Source organism: Vavraia culicis, assembly GCF_000192795.1.
Source record: "Vavraia culicis subsp. floridensis unplaced genomic scaffold supercont1.38, whole genome shotgun sequence".
Taxonomy (NCBI): Eukaryota; Fungi; Microsporidia; family Pleistophoridae; genus Vavraia; species Vavraia culicis.
The window spans coordinates 47405-59979 of NW_007360641.1; the positions used below are offsets into that span (position 1 = coordinate 47405).

The 12575-nt window shown below is 38.2% G+C and overlaps 6 protein-coding genes across 6 annotated transcripts; 5 read left to right on the forward strand and 1 right to left on the reverse strand.

Moving 5' to 3' along the window:
- Positions 1 to 530: 530 nt before the first annotated feature.
- On the forward strand, positions 531 to 1036 carry VCUG_01983 (uncharacterized protein; the record flags this gene model as incomplete). The annotated part of the gene is made up of 1 exon (XM_008076806.1): positions 531 to 1036. The coding sequence occupies one exon, from the start codon at positions 531 to 533 to the stop codon at positions 990 to 992; it is 462 nt and encodes a 153-aa protein (XP_008074997.1). The 3' UTR covers positions 993 to 1036.
- Positions 1037 to 3383: 2347 nt separating this feature from the next.
- Positions 3384 to 4244, forward strand: VCUG_01984 (uncharacterized protein; the record flags this gene model as incomplete). Its single annotated transcript, XM_008076807.1, has 1 exon — positions 3384 to 4244. The coding sequence occupies exon 1, from the start codon at positions 3411 to 3413 to the stop codon at positions 4242 to 4244; it is 834 nt and encodes a 277-aa protein (XP_008074998.1). The 5' UTR covers positions 3384 to 3410.
- A 710-nt stretch (positions 4245 to 4954) lies between these two features.
- On the reverse strand, positions 4955 to 5693 carry VCUG_01985 (uncharacterized protein). Its single transcript, XM_008076808.1, has one exon. The coding sequence runs from the start codon at positions 5632 to 5634 to the stop codon at positions 4972 to 4974; it is 663 nt and encodes a 220-aa protein (XP_008074999.1). The 5' UTR covers positions 5635 to 5693; the 3' UTR covers positions 4955 to 4971.
- A 2023-nt stretch (positions 5694 to 7716) lies between these two features.
- Positions 7717 to 8877, forward strand: VCUG_01986 (uncharacterized protein; the record flags this gene model as incomplete). Its single annotated transcript, XM_008076809.1, has 1 exon — positions 7717 to 8877. One exon carries the CDS (start codon positions 7717 to 7719, stop codon positions 8875 to 8877), a length of 1161 nt encoding a protein of 386 aa, XP_008075000.1.
- Positions 8878 to 10223: 1346 nt separating this feature from the next.
- Positions 10224 to 10787, forward strand: VCUG_01987 (uncharacterized protein; the record flags this gene model as incomplete). The annotated part of the gene is made up of 1 exon (XM_008076810.1): positions 10224 to 10787. One exon carries the CDS (start codon positions 10224 to 10226, stop codon positions 10785 to 10787), a length of 564 nt encoding a protein of 187 aa, XP_008075001.1.
- An 854-nt stretch (positions 10788 to 11641) lies between these two features.
- Positions 11642 to 12575, forward strand: VCUG_01988 (uncharacterized protein; the record flags this gene model as incomplete). Its single annotated transcript, XM_008076811.1, has 1 exon — positions 11642 to 12575. A coding segment is annotated over one exon (934 nt), but the record flags the coding sequence as incomplete, so codon positions are not given.

The window sequence follows — 12575 nt, forward strand, 5'->3', positions numbered from 1 at the left end:
CATCGCAGTGCAAATGTTGTCTCATCAACGATCCCTTTTACAACCGTACGGCACAAAAACTGTTTTTCGTAGCGTATAAGCAGCGCTACCGCTGTCATGGCATGTTAAATGCAGCAAACATCCTTTCTGTTAGGCCTGGGTAAAGGATTGTTTTTGGTACCGCTGTCACGAGTTCAACCTGCTACCTAGGAGAGTACGTCATATTAAATGTTCGTATGAGAGATAATCATTTTATTGGTACCGTGGTTAATATGAGCAGTGTTCTGGTCGTGCACTCCAAAAAAAGAAAGGGGTGTGATTGAGATGCATTACGGCACGTATTATAAATGTTGTTCTTTGCTATAGAAATGTATTTTAGGTGGTGCTCCTATTATATTGTGTAACGGGAATATGACCAATAAAATTTTGTAAGGAAAAATAACTGAACAATGGTTCGTGATCGACCGTCTTTCTGATGAATTGCTAAAAAACGTAAAAGGAGCAAAAATATTAAATGCAACGTATGGGACCATTGATGGCTAACGGGTACCATGAATTTACATTCCCTGTATTTTATATTCCCTGTATTTTATATTCCCTGTATTTTGCATTCCCTGTATTTTACATTCCCTGTATTTTACATTCCCTGTATTTTACATTCCCTGTATTTTATATTTCCACACTCTTCCTTTCCACTACTACGTACCAACAAGTCATCCCTTTCACCCCACCACCTATCGCTATCACCCACCAACAAAAAACGCATCACATTAAACGAACCAATCACCATTCCAAAACAAACACTCCATCACAACAATTTAAAACCGTGCCAAATAAGAACAGGAATGCGATTGATAATACGTACAAGGTCCTTTAGATTTAGCATTCCATCGTTGCTGAACAGAAGGTATGTTATTACTACGAGAATGGGCAGTGCTATAGGAAGGGGACTGCTTGCTGTGAGGAGACCGGTTGCGTATTTACCGTTCATTCTGATGGTGTCGATGATATAAGCGGGATGTGGGAGATAGAAGAGTTAATGGACGTGTTAGCGTGTAGTTATTCGATTTATAAAAATATAAATTATAAAGAATAGTACTGGTGTAGATTATATGGAAATAATGTTGCACGGTACCAACGTACATTCTGTTGATAGAGCATATCACTGCAATAATGCATCACAATTTGTAGAGCAACGTGTAGTGTTTGGTAGCAGGTGCTATATTCTCCTAATTAAATGCTCCTTTCTCATACCGTATTATTTTAGAAGGGCAATTTACTTAATGTTGGCACGAAAGGGTGGTAATTGTAACATTTCAATCGTTTGTTGGGGTAAAATATTTTGGTTAAAAAGGTATTAATTAAACCTTTCATGCAATTTTCATTTGTAATTGGTAGGCACCGGTCTGTCTCTGTATGATACAAAATACGTATTTAACTAAGAATTAGGATGTTTTACCCAATCATTAGTACGTTGTAAACGTCTTTACAGGGTACATGAGGGAACGTACCTAATCGAAATAATACACGGAATAAGAGTTTGATCTGTGGTGCAGTGCGAAGTGATGAGTAAACAACTTTCCAAGAAGTTGGAATTGCCGGTGTACGGTGATGTCTTCATGGTGCTCGCATGAAAGGGTGGCGCTCTGACAGGAACGGTTGCTCTGCTGATTGCGAGGAGCACAGTATTTGCTGTTGCGATGAAGGGTAAGAATATGTAACTGCCTTACTTACAGCACTAGTACGAACATTAACCTGGAAGTATCGCAAAGAGATGCTTTAAGCATCCCTGAGTTGATAAAAATGCTTTTGTACCAGTAGGAAGTGAAGCGCGGAACAGCATCGATAAATGAACGATTTTAGTACTGCAATATTAACGGGCAGAAAGACGCTGAACAGCATCGATAAATGAACGATTTTAGTACTGCAATATTAACGGGCAGAAAGACGCTGAACAGCATCGATAAATGAACGATTTTAGTACTGCAATATTGACGGGCAGAAAGAAGAACAAGCAAGCAGATCACACACGGTGTACACCACATCACACCTCATAACCGCACGTTTACTTCATCATTTCGCACATTTTTGGTCATCACGTCTTACAGCCATTCGGTCACACGCACACGATCACCATACACCTGCCTGCTCTCATACACACCCTCAGATCCTCGGTAACGCTCCACCATAACGTTCATAAGCTCTAAACACTCCTCTACATGGTTGTGTATGCATATAACCGATAATATTATGAGTAGTGTTGCTGTTAGTGTGCCGTTCATTTTTTTTTGTTTTTGTGTCTTTGTGAGATAAAATGGTGGTGAAGATGCGATCGCACCGATAAATTAAATTTTTGTTTTGTTTGAACGTAAAGGTGAACAAGAAATGCGGGTAATGTGAGGTATTTTGTGTGGCAGGGTGTAAGCGGGTCACGATCTGGTGATGACGTTCTTTCTATACGGCAGGTGCCATAATCAATAAGAATGGTTAATCTCATCGTGTGGATTAAACTATTCTTATTTTCATTGATTGTGCATTTTTAGAAGGTTCTTGGAATAATCATCGACACGAAAGTGAAAAAACACATTTTGGATGAAGAATTAGTTTTTTGATGTAGCCAAGCGTAGAAATGGCAGAAGTGTGACAAGGTAATATGAGAATCCTGGATGAAGAACAGGTTCAACCTGGTAATAGAACAGCTTTTGTTCTATAAATACGAATAACCTGGTTTGGAATTAAAAACCATCTTCTTCAAACAATCTTTTCCATACCTACCGTACACTTTCAGTTCTATCATTTAAAATACGTAATTTTGTTTTAGTTGCAAAAAAGTATTTGTGAACACACTGAGTGTGGTATAACATTTTTAGATAACTCATACTCGGTAAGCCTGGCAGTCTGAGCAAAAAATCAATCTTCCCAATCATGTAGCGGAGAAGAACTGCTTACCGTGTGGCAGCGAGGAAGGTTAGCATAAAATTTTTTGTTCACAAGGACCTTGCATTCAAATTCTTCGTAGCAGACGAATCTGCTGAAATGACTGAGACATGAGTCATCAGCTCAAAAATGGTAGAAAATGTATTCAGAGAAAGAAAGCGTATTCGTTTATAGCGGGTAGAAAGTAGCTGTGCTCGTAAGGAATGTATAAGTCCTTGCATTGCAGAATGGCATACGACATGACTCTCTTAAAATTCCCGCTGCTTGTGCGTTTCAACGTTTTAGATGAAATGCGCGATCATAGAACCAAAAATACCGCAGTAATAGCAGAGAATTACTTCTCATTACTGACAAGTTCCGAAAGAAGTAAATTATGCCAATATTGGACGGAAAAAATCTGATATGGTGAAGGTATAAAAACGCTTTACATCAATTTTGAACAGATCAATTGTTGTATTTTGTTTGAACGAATTTAAATTATTACCCGGCAATGGATGATTTTATATAATTTACTGATTAGGCGATCCAATACATATTATGGCCTTAAAAAATGTTATATCAAATGCACCCGTCAGATGATGTTGCAAATAATGGTGCTGTATTTTATGTATGTACATGTATCAGACAGGTGTGATCACGATTTACAAGGGACTGCACCGAATATCACGAGGTACAACCAAAATAACCGTGAACAGTGTGCAACAGATGAAAAGACAAGGAATAATACCTGTACAGGAAATAGCACCTGCGTTGATCCTGCAAATACTGATGAACAAGTGACAAATGATGAGAGTACCAGCGGAACAAAGATGAATACCACTGATGAAGAGTATGACGATGTACAAAGTGGTAAAGATAGGGTGATGGGACATAAGCGGACTGATGAGACAGTTCAATCCTTAACAATGGAACAAAGGTGCAGAAAAATGTTTAAAAAGACGGATAAGCAGCTACAAGAACCACCAGCACCTAATTTAAACGCGCAACTGCTACCAAAAGTTGAGAAGAAAGCGTGCTCAAATGGTAGAATGCGAATAAGCAAGTCGGTTAGATACATAATGGATGGCAATTTCAAGCGACCTACGGCACCAGCACCGCGAAATGGAACAAAACAAGGAATTATAAATGAAATGGATGGCAATTTCAAACGACCTACGGCACCAGCACCGCGAAATGGAACAAAACAAGGAATTATAAATGAAATGGATGGCAATTTCAAACGACCTACGGCACCAGCACCGCGAAATGGAACAAAACAAGGAATTATAAATGAAATGGATGAAATGTATAAAAGACCTACGGCACCAGCACCCCGAAATGGAACATAATGTAGGATTAAAAGATAAAAATGTTTTATTTTAAGTCATTACAACCTTTTTGTTCATCTGTAACAAATGAAAATTTTGTTCTACTTTCCGATTGTCCATCAATGACACATCTCTATGACTAAATTTTACTTTTGGGCAAAAATGGTCGTACTTTGCATTTTTAGCAAAAAATTTAAAAAGTGGCTGCTATTTTTGTACAAGCCGTATCATCCGTGGTTGCAATAGTATTTTGCTGTAAGTGATCAACCATTCTGCCACTCACTACCTTAAATTCGACTGCTTGAGTCAAAATGATGGTTACAGCCACAATCACAGCACAGCTTATCACGTTTCTAACTAATAACATTTCTTCCTGCTTTGAGCACGTATAGAACAACCTATATTGGTGCAGCTATGCTGTGTACCGTGTGATCTCGTATAAATACTGACCGAGAGATTAAATGAACAGGAAGTAGGGGATTGGACGGTAAGACGATGAAGATGAAAGCAAAGCATGGTTATGATGGAGACGATAAATAGAAATAAAATTTATGGAAAAGTAAACACGCGAGTGGGTGCGAAATTGTAATGACCGTTTTGGAACGATGAACAGAATTGGTGCGAAGGTAAGTGCGGATGAAAAAAATTGTTACGAACTGTAGAGGAACGATCTATATAAATTACAGCCATGCCTACGCACATTATGGTTATACGGTGGCGTGAGATGCTAATTTGCAATAAATCCGTTTTAATCATTTTCAATTTTTAGATCGCTTCCGCCATGCTTGGTTACAAGATCGTTCTTCCCAATTTTCTTACCATTGGACAGCAATGCCAAATTGGTTTTGGTGTATTTAAACAAGAACTCAAGCAGATCCTTAACTTTACAATTTTTTGACACACGAATTTCCCTCACAAGCCCAACAAAACGAATATTTACGGACACGCTCTGGTCCGACTTATCCATTACTATAATCTTGGGTATCACTCGTCGACCAATACTGGGTATTTTGCTATAATCAATCTTGCTTTCCGCTTTGTCAACCTTTCCATACTCAACATCATAATTCTCAACCTCAAATTCAGCCATCTCGTTTTCCCTTCCGCCAACCATCTTGGCATCAAACTCTCCACGCTCTATCATCGTGCGCAACCGCTTGATTCCTTCAGCATTCATCTCCATGAAATGGTTGTCCACCGATACACCGTTCTTGTACATCTTTATGGTGTGCTTTCTATTGGGCTTGTTCACTGCCAGCCCTGACCCGACGTACATCTCGTCTTTTGCCTGGTTGTGAATCGTGATTGCCAGATCTACATCGTTGTTGGATAGTTTGAGGAGCCGTTCTGCCTCTTGTTTGGAGATGTTGCACGCTGACATCAGCTTTTGGACTTGATCGGGTGATGGCATGAGGGGGTGTAAGAATGCCGATTAAATTGAATAACACAATCTGGGCGTGATAAATTTTCTTCTTGTGGAAAACTGGCAATGGGGGTAATATAGCAATATTTAGGACACCGGAATTGCCAGTCCTATCCTGATAATAAATGGATGAAGAAGCTGCCACGATATGGCATCAAAAACGAATTAATAATACGGTAAGAAAGTTTGTAGCTTCTTGTAACATATAAAGTGGCATAATACTGCACTGAAATCCATTTGAAAACGCATCTCATTCGGTATCGGCACGAGTCTATTGCTGACATATGCTTTACACACCGAGTTGCAAAATTTGTTCCATAAAGTTCAGCAGGTTATTCCGTAAATATAGCATGTACAGTATCGAGTGCGATATACTCAGCGTAATTACGCTCTCTCTACGCAGAGAAACCGTAAGGTAATGTAGAGTTTCAATGTAACCATTGCTCAAAGAATTTAAACATACAGCACAGGTTGTAACTGTTTTAATAACGGGTCTGTTTGCCAACCAAGCATGCAAAAAAGCCGTTAAACGTAACGAATCCCCCTAATGAATTTTGCACGACCTGTTTATTAGCAATGTGCTAATAGACTTGCTGATTATCTGAGTTATTAGGAGAAAACGGCATTGCATACGCGCTAATATTCAATGCAGCACATTTTATCCAACTGAACACAGGTGATTGCTATTTATTGTGAATGCTAAACAATATTATTTTTACATGAGAATAAAAATAGCAAGCCGTAATTTTCATATTATACCTATTTTATTCGCGTGATTACTATCAATTTATACCTTCTTATTCCGTTTAGCAACTGCACTATCACGATCAGTCAAATTCACGGTTTCGTCTTCTAAAACATGTTGGTGAACATGATATAAAAAGCAAGTAGTAATAAATTGAGTAACTGTCCGTGCAGTGCCATGAACGAAGTGGTAGAACAGTTGGTAATTTGAATCATAAAACATCGCAGGTATTGTCTCCGATATTACCATTTATATAAAAGCTGATGTACATCTTAATATATGTTTGAGTCATTAATTAACCACATAATTGGAACACATAGCTCACAAATCAATATGTGCTAGAAAAGTTCACAAAACAACATTCAATCAATTTAATAACAATTTCTTGCAACGTTGTTCGTGTAGAAGTAATTTTTATCATGTATTTGTGCTAATTCGGGATGAACTCAAAAAAATAAGTCGGATAAACAGCATATCAATATTTGATATGATCAGTGCGGAACATACAGATGTATAAAAAGGCATTTACCCTTTATATCTGTTCTTGAATGTGTATTTATACAATATCATAGATTCTACCGTTCTATGAGTCTCGTGGTGCATGCTCTGAGGGTTTGGAAGCTATCTCAGTCATCTTCCCACTAGTATCGATCATTGCACCGATTAGTGCTGCAATATTTTGCTATGTTCGTGTTTAAATTCAGCTTGGACAGAGCAGTTTTTTGTCTTTATCTTATTTTTAATCGTGCTGCTTAATTTGCCACAAATGGTATATCAGAAAAAATATTTTGGTGGAAAAATGCAGACCAAAAGAAAAAATTTTTGCAAAAATCAAGCGAAAATACTACGATTTAAAGAGATGTGAGTAATTAATTCGACTGATATCGCTTTTATGCAACGGAAGAAATCGTGGAAACATCAATTGTTGAAATATTGGAAGAATTCATAAAAATTTTTGGCCAAATGATTAATAGGCGGTCGTATTTGGGTATAGGTAAGCTTTTGTATATTAAATAACACGTGTTTATGGCACGAGCAGAATAATTTTGTGCGAATGGGAGGAGTTAATGTGGCTAATCAGACATTTATTACATTTTAGGTTAAAAAGGTAAATTAGGAACGCTCAGTGATGGAGCGCTTTTGAAGGAAACAAACAACGGGTTGGATGCAGAATGACTGACTAGTAAATTATAGGAGTAGTAGATAAATAAATGAATTATAATTATTTACAAATATGTACATTGAGAATCAATTCTGATAATTATCCTTTAAATGGCAAATTGGGCATAAAATAGTATAAATAAAGTAAAATTTGAACTCCCATCATGATCGCGAGAATATTCTTTTTCTATATCATGTTGGCAGCAGCAACAAAACGCAGCAGACAAGATGGTAAAAACCCGAAAATGCCTGATCAAGTATCTATGCAGGCCCAAAATGAGTTTGCGAAATCCCTAATACCCAAAGACGTGCTAAAAAATGTGGGAACTTACAGTTTGCTGCTTTCTTCATCTACCACTGACCATGCGCTCCTCTGGAATGCGCTCATCGAGTACTATCTCAAGGTGACATACACCGTTAATCAGATAAATGGGAACAATAATGATATGAAGAAGAAAATATTGGAATATTGGTACAAAAAGAGTTTTGTATCAATTGAAGACTGTCTTGGTGATTATCTACCATGTTATAGACGACCAGGTGTCCAATACCAATGGAATAGCATAGCCAAAGCATTGATTACCCTTTCGAGTGCAGATGATAGATCAGATAAAGTGCGAATCAAAACAGGATTATTAAGGCTCTCCAAACCCTCTAGTAATTCGTTGAAGCATGCAGAAAAGGTCTTTGATGAGTTGAACGGGACGTATAAACCAAAACAAAAAAAAGGATCAAGTGCATCCACGAAAAATCAAACTGAGCTGATAGCAGAACAAAAGTCAGAGAAGATGACGACCCAGGTGTCCCTCTTAATGAGTGTTATGAGACTAATAGATAGGATGACATTAAAGGATTATGAAGCGCTTGATGCCAGCCAACAAGAGTTATTCAAGAAGCTGATTGTTTTTGCCTACCAGGTGTATGGAGATAATCATATAAAAGAATTGGATTGCAATGATCTGGTATTTGAACCAAAAAGGGCTTTTGCTGGCATTAACAGCACTAAGATGGAAAAGATGTTTGCATATTTGAGAAGTTACCAAGTTGATGAACTGTTTGAAGGCTTGCCGAAATACAATGCCAAAGATGTGCTGGTTAAGCTAAACAAGACTCTCGACAGAAGCGCAAGCAGTGGTTCAAAATCTAAAGACGCTAACATTAACGATGGAAAGGTGAAAAACTGTGCTGACAAGAACGAAGCGAACAAGAGCGGTAATAGTGGATTTGGGTCCATGTGGAAGTGGGGATTGATCATTGCTGCAGTACTTCTAATCTTAGCAACAGCTAGCTATCTTATTTATTACCTTGTTAAATCCAAAGAATAATTAAAATAGTTTAATTTCTTGCAATTCTTTTCACATGGGCAATTTTCGTATAGATGATCACAAATGGTGTGGTTTAAAATACGTACTTGGCATTTTTGACAATTGATTACCATCACCTTTGTATTCCTTGCTAAGTTTGATAATTTTACCAAGATAATTTAGGTCTAGGAAGATAGCGTAAGTCATGGTTTATGTGCCAAAGTCACCGCTGCAGTCGCAGCATAGCTTTATTGTGGTGAGAGTACGTAGGTATGTTGTGCGAACTGGCACAATAGTTTTATTCATGAACTGAAAGCTGGTGGTCACCACCGGTCACAGCAGACCATAAAAGTGCGTTTTACAAATGTAAACGAGGGGGCGAATAAACGATTTTTGATGGAATAAGGAACCAGGCTTGGATTATATCAGGATAGATCGTGAACAGTGATTAACGAAGATAGAGGCACGAGCGAACTCTAAAGGGGCATAAAGTTGTCCTACACATATTATGAAATTGATTATCAGGGCAAATAGCTGGTGTAGACCTACATAAAGCATATTTTACGGCATATACATTCAGAATGGAGTTGAGTAAAGCACTTTTTCAAAAATATTCGTATTATTGGTACTTTTCTAAAATTCCTCTCAATGGCACTTGAATGATGGGTAATTTGACACTTTTGAGAATGACAACATCGTAAACTTGTATATATCACTGATAGTGTATAGAAGCAATACTCTTAAGTGGTACACAGGACGTATGCAAAATAATGAGCACTGCGCTATGGCATATTGTAGTTGTTCTACATGGTATTTCTACCAAACACCTGAATTCATGTATCTATCGAAATTCTGTTAACAGACATACCAACACGGTAAAATATGCTGAACTTACGAACTGTAATTTCTTGTCAAGCCATCAACCCTATTTTATCATCCACACGCACCATTCGTTTATTTCGTACTGTCTACTTTCAAGCTGTCATGCTTAAACAGCACATCAATTCCTTTACACGATTATTTTCTTGCTTAGTTACCAAGTTGAGCAGAAATTTAACTACGAGCAGAGGAATAAGCGGATCTATGAGGGGAGTGCAAAGGACACTTACCGTGAAAGTGAGATCAACTGGTGCGTGCAAGAGATCAAAACTCCTTTGTACCACTCGTTATAGGAGAACATTATAATGTATTGGTGATAAGCTGCATGAGACTGTTTCTTCATCACCTGAAACAGCTGCGCCTACTACACATAAAATATTTCTTTGAACAGGCAGCACCTCGAGGCATAGCTGCCATCGATCACAACACGAAAGAATGACAGTTCCTGATAGCGTTGAAAATATAAAAAGATGCGTGTTAGGCGCAGAATGGTGCACGTAAACAATATTATATCATTAAATGAATGTTCGGAGCACAAGGAGAGGATGTTCGACATAGGGATAGCAATGGAGAACAGTTTGGCCAACTGCAACAGTTTATATAGGGAAGCACGATATGGTGCGATGCGTGGTGATAGGCGTGAGAATAATAAAGAATATTATGACAGTTGCAGGGATAACAGAGAATGCAGCGTAACATGCGATGATGCGAGTTATGACATAATACGGTGTGATAGACGTAGTAGCATTGGAAATGTTGAACGGAGTAACCACCAGAACGACCTTAAAGTGCGTGATGAATGTGCATCTCTTGTAACTTGCCGAGTAACCCAGCGCAAGAATAATTCACCGCACAATGACCGTAATGATTGTGGGTGCGTGTCGTGGGATGAGCTTTTCTCCTATGGAACACGTACTAAATCGCTTGAACAGGATGAGGAAGGAGTAATCAGTGCGATACGCACTCAAAGCGTTCGCGTGGATGCGCATGAACAGGCAATTGATGATGAAATGGTTACAATAGCGGGCATATTGCTTAGTCTAGGAAGATGATAGAATTGGTAGGTATTGGTTGCGTTTAAAAGAGTGGAGAATGCAGTTTCAGGTGTGATTTTATGATCATAATCAAGGTGTTAATAAATGTTAATGGTGTTCTTAAATTTGATCTGTTCAATTGGAGAGCTTTTCGCTATTTCTGTAAAATGAATCATTCTCCACCTCTAAATAGAAATTGTAGTGTTCGTTACATCTAAAGCGCGTTAACTTCGATGGTGCCCTTCATACAATCATATAAATAATATTTATCAAGTCAACAAACGATGAAGTTATTTACATTACTTTTTTTCTATGATTCAACCACTCATGTCATAATTCGTGCTTTTTGATGACTGCAATGGGCAAGACATGTTACTTATTGTGATTGATAGAATAAATTTGTTATTAAACATTCCTTCATGTCAACATTGTGCAAATCACCTTCTTAAAATAATCATGGTGATGAGGTAAAAAGGTTTCTTAGCTTGTAGAACAACGCTGGTAGATCAGAGTTAATACTAGAATACATCAGTACATATGATGAACCGTATTGTTTCTTCTAACACCCTCTTACTCATTCAACAGCCTGTAAGCTGTGGTCTAAGAAGCGCAAATGATACTCCATTACAATAAAAAACATTTTTCACAAGAAAAAAATGATGCTCCTCAATGTTTTGATTGGACAATGTGCCATGTCATTGTTCCGTGAACACGTGATCAATTTATTATTTTTTGTTCACGCTCTATTGCACTGTTTCGTGTTCAAGATCCGTTAAAAATATCTAATTTCAATTATTTCGGACCAAGATTGTCCTGATCAGAGCTGTCAAACATTTCAAAATTATAAATAAACACCGTAGCATTTCGTTCCCATGTTGAGACCAACCATTACACCACCAGACTTGCATACCGATCGAATACCCTATCTGTACGACTGGCACAAGGATCCTTTTCAGTCCATAAAAAATGCTATTACACTGAACGATAGTGATGGACTGTATGTGCATGCAATGATCGATCTTATCCAAAATAAGGACGGACACGTGTTCTACAGGAGATTGAAAGTTTGGATGAACGAATATTTCTGGGAGTGTAGAGATGGTGTTGATCTGTTGAGGGAGGACATTCTACCTGATGATGAAGGGTTTGCAGGCATGTTCAGCGCAATAGGTCCGAACGAGGATGAGGGGATAGGAAAGCGAGAGGATGTTGTGCAAGATAAGAAGAATATAGCAGAACACGACAGATGTGCATCACCAGTCCAAAACGTTGATGTTTTAGAGAAGAGTAGATCCTCAAACAAACGTCATCACAACAAAAATAATCAACCAATGCAATACACAGTTCCATCACACAAGAGAAGAGAGGCACTCCGCAACCTCTATGCTATGGAACAGTGCTGTTATGATACGTGTGCAAACACAAAAGAGCCATTCTGTAAATGGTACGCTAACAATCACTCGTTATTTACTTCAAGAGAGAAAAAGATACTGCAGGGAAAGGAACGTAGCCTAAACATGCTCAATAATTTGCTGTACGAAATTACTTTCAAAAGGTTATGTGATGGAGAATGCTTTGTAAGAAGCGTGGATGTGTTTAGGAAGATGAATATGTCTCTCAATGGGGTTGTTAATGTCTTGCGGATAGATTTTAGTGTGGCACGAGGTAGGAGTTGTGGAAGAGGTGTACACTACGTTGCACATTGTGAAGAGAATGTACACCGTTCTGGTAGGGACTGCGAAAAGGCCTCAAACAGCAAGAACAAGTTAAAGAGCCGTAAGGATGCAGAGGTACTACAAAGTGATG